This window comes from Oenanthe melanoleuca, chromosome 5 (assembly GCF_029582105.1).
Source record: "Oenanthe melanoleuca isolate GR-GAL-2019-014 chromosome 5, OMel1.0, whole genome shotgun sequence".
Classification (NCBI taxonomy): domain Eukaryota; kingdom Metazoa; phylum Chordata; class Aves; order Passeriformes; family Muscicapidae; genus Oenanthe; species Oenanthe melanoleuca.
Genome location: NC_079339.1, coordinates 58,753,765 through 58,760,820, shown reverse-complemented (window position 1 = coordinate 58,760,820; position 7,056 = coordinate 58,753,765). Strand labels below are relative to the sequence as shown.

At 53.4% G+C, this 7,056-nt stretch overlaps 1 protein-coding gene across 2 annotated transcripts in view; it reads left to right on the top strand.

Moving 5' to 3' along the window:
* The first annotated feature begins 252 nt into the window (after positions 1-252).
* Positions 253-7,056, top strand: part of ATL1 (atlastin GTPase 1) — a 28,232-nt gene continuing 21,428 nt past the window's right edge. Inside the window, exon 1 of one of the 2 annotated variants that reach the window (XM_056492095.1) lies at positions 253-457. In XM_056492095.1, the coding sequence (XP_056348070.1) occupies positions 424-457 (34 nt within the window). In that variant the 5' untranslated portion in view covers positions 253-423. The remainder of the gene's footprint in view (positions 458-7,056) is intronic. The other variant, XM_056492096.1, reaches the window with a different exon arrangement.

Below are 7,056 nucleotides of genomic sequence, written 5' to 3'. Positions count from 1 at the left end.
CCTTTCTGCTGAGCCCTCCATCCATACCCCCATGAATGTCCGCCGCTGGTGATGTCCCCCAGTTTGGATGCCCCCCACAATCCCAGTGCCCTGGCGGGGCTAACCTGGGTGTTGGATCCTCCTATCTGTGCTGAACCCCCTCACTAACACAGCACTCAACTCGCGGAGTCCCCCTGGCTGTGCGCGCCCCGAGCAGCGGTGCCCGGGGCCGGCCCCGCGGGTGCCGTGGGCGGGTACCCCGGCGGGCCGGGCTGTGCCGAGCCGAGCCGAGCCGTGCCCGGGTGCCGCGGTGCCGCGCCGAGCGGCGGGCGGGGATGCTGCTGCTGCCGCCGCCGGCTCCCCCGCCCGCCCCGCGCCGCCGCCGCAGCCCCGCCAGACGCAGCGCGGCTCGGAGCGCGCACGGAGCCTCCCGCAGCCGCCGCCATGGCCCGGAACCGCCGGGACAGGAGCAGCTGGGGTAGGGCGGCGGCGGCAGAACCGGGGTGGAGTGCGGGGAGCGCGGACAATGCCGGGCCTGAGGCGGCCGCGGGCCGCGCCGGGGCGGGGCTGCGGCGGGAGGACGCGGGCGGGGGGCTCGGCTGGCCCGGGCGGGGCGGGGGGCTGCCCGATGCCGAGGGGACACACGGGTGTGCGGGACACCCCCGCGCTATCCATGAGGGGTCTGGGGTCCGCCTGTCTCGCCCCTCCAGCGTGAGGGGGATCGGGGGTGCGGGATGGGGCGCCCCTCGGTCCGGGGCCTCCTGAGGCGAGGTGTCCGCGGCTCGGGCTTGTCACCGCCCTCGGCTCGGTGCAGCGGGACCCCCTGACACACCCGGGGCCAGACAGCCCCGGCAGCTCCCTGGGGAGCCGTGCGGCTGCCCCGGTTCTCCTCCGGCTTGCCCTGACACCCCTTCCCTGGCCCTGCTGTCCCCTCAGCCCCTGGCGGGGGACGCCACCTCAGCCACCGCCCCGCCTCGGAGCGGGATCCCGCTCACCCCAGCCCACCCCACCCGCGAGCAGGGATCCCGCTCACCCCACCTCCCGCAGGCACAGCCACAAGGCCACCCTGGCTTGTCACCCCTCCAGAGGGTTTCCCCCGTTTCTGGAAGCGGTAGCATTTAGTTGTCGAGTCACCCTCCAGCCAAGGCCCATTTTGAACCCATCCCCTCAGAGCCCCCCGGTCCCGGGGGAGCGGGCAGCGCTGCCGGGGTGAGGCGGGAGGAAGTTCTGTGGTGCCTTCCTGCGAGGCTTCGGTTCCCTCCAGAGGCGCCTGGATCCTCCAGCAGCCGCTGCTTCCCTCTGGAGCCCAGGCTGGTCCCACAGGTGGGCTGCATCCACCTTCAGCCTGCCTGTGATGTATCGCCTCACCCACTGCCACTGCCACTGCCACTGCCACTGCCACTGCCACGCTGTTCCGTAGGAAATCAGATTTTATCCAGCCATTTCCCGTTATTTGAGGAGAGTGATTCGCCCTTTCCTCCGGAGTCATAATTCCGTGTGAGCTCACTGACGGGTGCCGGCGGTATCCCGGCTCCTCAGGCAGAGCGGGTGAGCTGAGCTGTGATGTTTAGATACACAAATTACATTCTAATTTGTGTAGATGAGTGTGGGATTTCCCATGGCAGTGATTAACAGTTCGGAGGCATGCTGGAGGAAGCGGGATAACGGAGTGTCTGATCCGGGGATGGGCGTTTTGGGATAGAGGAGGGGAGAAGATGAGCGAATCTCATTTGATCGGTGCCGTGTTTAGCTGTGGCTTAATGAAGGTCCTCAGATCCTTGGATAAACCAGAGGGAAAACTTGCCAGGGAGTGTGGTGCCATTCTCAGCTTTGTCTCGCGGAGCGTGTGACAGACGTGTCAGCCCTGACTCTGTGAGTGTTGGGAATTGCACACACGTCCACACCCCGGTGCCTTCCCTGCACATCCTGAGAGCAGGAGGAGGGAATGCAAATGATGCCGGATGGAAGCGGAGAAAGCACAACCTGGGCAGTACAGCCTGGGTCCAGCAAAGATCCCTCAGCCTGAGCTGCTGAGCCCTGCTCCCGGGAAATGTGATGTGTCACTGATGGGATGAACTCTTCCTGAGCTTCTCTGCAAGAATCTGGAAGCGTCCATGCATCCAAGTGGATCTCTGTGGGATCTGCCTCCCATCCACGGCTCAAAACCATTCCCTGTATCCCACAGACATTCACCTATTCCTAGAGGATTTCCTGGCTCTTTGCCAGGCTGGTTGACGTTGCAAGTAAGAAATTGAGAGAGTGAAGTGCTTCAATTTTTTTACTAGGAAAGAAAAAGCTGCCTTTAATAAATTTATTTATTCTATTTATACAACAAAACCTCATTGCCTTGAAAGCTGTGTTTACATCCAGTGACTGCAGCATTGTGTGGTGACATCAGTCCATGGGGTGACTGTTCCACTGCTACATCTTTCAGCTGGCAAAGGAGGAGGCTTGGGCTTCTCCTGAAACTAAAGCAGAAAGGAGAAAGTCCTTGCTTTGTTCTAAAAATGGGCTTATGGGTCATTAAAAATATTAACGCTATTTTGAAACGGATCAAACTTTGCCCTAGTTACTCAGGCCTGGAAACAGGCAGCTGCTTAGTGTAACCCTCCTTTGTTTCACAAAAATAATTTGCTTTTCTAAAGCTCACAGAGCAAATTAGGGTGAGTATGTGGGATTGCCCCTGGTCATAGCTGGGTCGCTGTCACATCCCCGGGAGGGGAGCTCCTGTAGGGGTGTGTGATGCATCCACGGTAGGATTTAGCCTTGGGCTAAAGGTCAGAATAAGGTTATGCCTCATTTAAGGCTCTTCCTAAATGTGCCAAGCGGTGCATGGACCTCCCAGCTGCTGCCAGTTGAATGGCTGAGGCAGCTACAGATGAGAAAAAAATCACAAATAATTTATTGCTGTGAGTAGTGGACCCTGCTTTTCCCAAAATAAGGATTGTTAATCCAAGTTCTGCTTGGCATGGTGAAGTCCAGCCAGCTCATGGAGGTTTGTAATAGATTACACTGATTTTTGTCTGAAATTCTTTGTGTTTAGCAGTTGCAGATGTTCAGCAGCCTGGTCCCTCTGATCCAGTGAGATCCCTGCTTCCAGTCACTCCTTTAAACAGCACAGACTGGAAAAAATCATGTGAAATCTCATGTTTCCCATCATGGCCAATTCTGTGTTGAAATTGGAATGACCAACCTACCAAGAATTCGATTTTAAAACCATAAAAGGGATTACAGAGGTTATAGATACGTCTTGGAGAGGATTTTCAAGCTGGACAGGGGATTTAGGAGAGCTCCAAAAGGGAGTCAGGAAAAGCCAAGGAACTATTTTGAGAAGGAACTTCTTCAGCACAGGCCAGAGATAATCACTGCCACATCTTAGACTGCACACAATGGGTTAAACTGGGGAGAAAACTGTGATTTTTCTAGGTTGTTTTTCATTTTAACCATGTTAACATCTTTTCTGTTTGTTGTTTGATTTCTGCCCTTTTATGATGGATTTTCAGTTTCCACTTCCTGGCATTTCTTTGTGACTCTGAATGCTGGGAACCTGACAAGTGAAAGCTGAGATGTTTCAGACAGAGGGGCCTTTACACAAAAAGCCAGAAATATTCACAACCAAATGACTGGCTTGTGAAAGAGAAAAGAAAATAAAATGCTGGGACTTGAAAGAACGGACAAGTCCAACGTTGTAAGCTGAATGTGATTATAGAAACATGGAATGGGCAGGGACACTTCCCAGTAGATCAGGTTGCTCCAAGTCCCATCCAACCTGGCCTGGAACACTTCCAGAGCTCCAGGGGCAGGCACAGCTTCTCTGGGCAACCTGTATCAGAGTCTCCTCATCCTCACAGGGAAGAATTTTTTTCCTAATATCCCTTCTAACCCTCTGGCAGTGGGAAGCCATTGCCTGTGTCCTGTCCTTCCAGGTCCTCATCCAAAGTCACTCTCTCATGGTTGTTGTGCAGGCAGCAGAATTGTACAGGGAATTGGAATAGCTGGGATCCACCAGATGAGCAGGAGCAAGAGCAGCCTGACTTTCTGTTTGGGGAAAAACCAGGATGTCCTGATCCTGCCTCAGAGAGGTGACATGGTGCCCCTGTCCTGCCTCATGTTGTGTCCATGCCATCAGTGGCTCTGGCCTTGGCCACTTCCTTATTTAATGAAGCAGCATGTGGCATTACTTTTGTCCTGCTGCATTTTCCCTGCTAAGCCAATGGGTGACAAACAGCACACTTCAATATTGTTTAGGGCCTGGGTGATGTCCAGAGGCAGCAGGCTTTATATCAGTTCCCCTGGATCACTGACTGGAACCTTCTCCAGCGGGGGAAGGAGCTGGGGCAGGTGTTGTCATGCTCTGTAAAGCACATGGTGTCCCACAGATCACTTCTGAAAAAGTCACTTCACTCTAGAGAGTGAAAGCAGGAACACTCTCATTTGCCATCAGTTCAGGAAAAGTGAAGTGTTACAGCAGGAAAATAACTGAACACACATCTCCCAAATGTGGTGGAGGCTCTGGAGAATGGGCTGAGTTCTGCCAAGCCCATAAAGCAGATTTAAAGCACTGTATGTACATAAGCATTTTATACAGGGTGTAATTAATTATCTTTTATGTTACATCCTAAAATTTCATGGCATGTTTACCAAACTTTATTTTCAGCCAATTTTAGCAACAAAAAGGTAGAAATAATTTAATGTCAGGAAAAAACTTAAATCCACTGGTGGTGGAGATGAAGGATGAAGAAAACAGAGCAGTTGAAGGACCATGCAGAAAATGTGTGCTGGGAAGGAAGTTCTGGAGATGTATCTCTGGAAGTGTCCAAGGTTGGGTGGGGGTTGGAGCAACCTGGGTTAGTGGAAGGTTGGATGGAAGGTTGGACAGGAGTTGGGATGAGTTGTTCTTTAGGTTCCCTTCCAACCAAAACCATTCTGGGATTCTGTATTACCCTGGAGCCTGGCTAGGCTTAAATGTGGGAAAGGCAGCAGGCCCAGGGTTTGCACTTGGCAAACAGGTAATGGCTTTTTGCTGGTGCTCTTCCAACAATATTTTGACTATGGGAGGTGCCCACCTTGCCTCTGACTCAGCCATTCCTGCTGTGTGAGCTGTCATGGGCACAGCCACATAACTGTCTAACCTGACCTTAAACTTCCTGAAAAAATTCTGCAAAAAACCTGATTTGCTTCATTCCCAAGGCAGTTGCCTGCCTGTGTCTCCAAAGCTCAGCCTGGGAATTTAACAGCAGTAGGAGCTGCTCTTGCTTCAGAGCCAGCTAAGCACTAGAGCTTCATGTAGTAGGTGTTGTAATTTAAAAATTCAAATTGTACTTTGGCATTTGAGATGTTGTAACAGTCAGCTTTGGGGCGGGGGGGGCAGTTATCATCCAAACTCTTGCTCCTGTCAGCAGTGGTTCACATGGGAAGGTCCCAAACCACTTCTGCTATCAGCAGAATCACTCATGCCCTTGTCCCTCTGCCAAAGGGAGAAGGGGCTGAGCTGGCCACATGGAGCTGAAGCTGTGCTGCTGCCAGCTGGGTGACTCAGGGCTGGCAGGAGGAGGTGCACTCCACATCTCCAGTGCTCCCAAAAAAGCAAAGGGTGAGGATGGAGCCTGGCAGCAGCAGCCACCCTGCTCAGCTCCCTTCTCCAACCATCCTTGGATGCAGAGTGAGGTTCCTGCCAGGAGAATGGGGGAGTGCAGGCTGGATTGGCAGAGGTGTTAACACAGCTGTGCAGCTCAGCTGTGGAGTTTGCCTGGCTTTGGAGAGGAGCTTGGGATCCCAAAGGGGAATGCCAAGTGTGGCCTTTTACAGAATCAGTCATTTAGGTTGTAAAAGACCTCTGAGATCATCAAGTCCCAAATACCACCTTGTTAACCAGACTGTGGCACTAAGTGCTGCATCCAGTCTTTCCTGAAGCACCTCCAGAGGTGGTGACTCCACCACATCCCTGAACACTCCATTTCTGTTTATCTGCCATTCTTCATTGTTGAATGACAGGGCTCCTTTTTCCATAACAGTTTTCTTCACCTGTTTCTGATGCCCTGCAGCTCCAGGGATTGTCATTGATTTGTCATTTCCAGAGATTCATGGCAGCTGTGATTCCATCCAGTCTGAGGAGGTGCAGATGATTTCCTAGTTGGGCACTCTTAAGTTCTGTCTCTGCCTTCCCCTCCTTGCTGCATTTCCCAGATCAGCAGCCCCAGGTGTAAGGGGGTAGCACAGCAAGAGAGCCTGACAGAGATGCATGTGTCACTTACCAGGTCCCAGTGGTTCTCGTTAGTGGATGGGCAGCATTTGGTGCTTCCCCTGCTTGGATCTGGGATCCTCTGGTTCTGTGGAGATGTCAAAAATCCCAGTAGAAGGGAGGTTGTGTGTCTGTGAGATCAGCTGTGCCCTGGGTGCAGGACGTGCATGGAGAGAAACTTATTTACAAGATCACATAGTACCAGGATAAGGGGAAATGCTTCCCACTGCCAGAGGGTAGGGTTAGATGGGATATTTGGAAAATATCAGGGTGCCCAGAGAAGCTGTGGCTATCCCTGGAAGTGTCCAAGGCCAGGCTGGACCAGGTTTGGAGCAACCTGAGATAGTGGAAGGTGTGTTATTTGTGTAAGGGCTGGAACTGGATGTGCATTAAGATCCCTTCCACCCCAAACCAGTGTGGGATTCTGTGTCACAGCGAGGAGTGTTGACTATGTGTGTGGTTAAACCCAGCTTGGGAGGTTTTCTGCCCTGCTGGCCAGGAACATTTAGAGCCAGGGTGGCTGTAAGGGCTTTGCCCAGCCAGGCTTCCCTGCCCCACCCTCTGCAAGGCCCTGTCTCCAGGAGCACCTCTGTCTAGACACCTTCTGGCAGCCCATGCTGAGGGAATTGCCAGCTCTCAGCTGGCCAGGCCAGGCTCTGCTCTTTGGGCTGCATCCTTGTGCAGAACCAGGGAACACCCTGCTCTGACTCTCCAGGGCACACATATTGCTCCCATGCTTTATTCCCATTTTTCCCTGCTTGGCTGGGTCAGGTGCTGAGCTCTGTGCCAGCCTATCATGGAGAGGAGGAGAGGATTCCTGGTGCATGCTTGGAGCT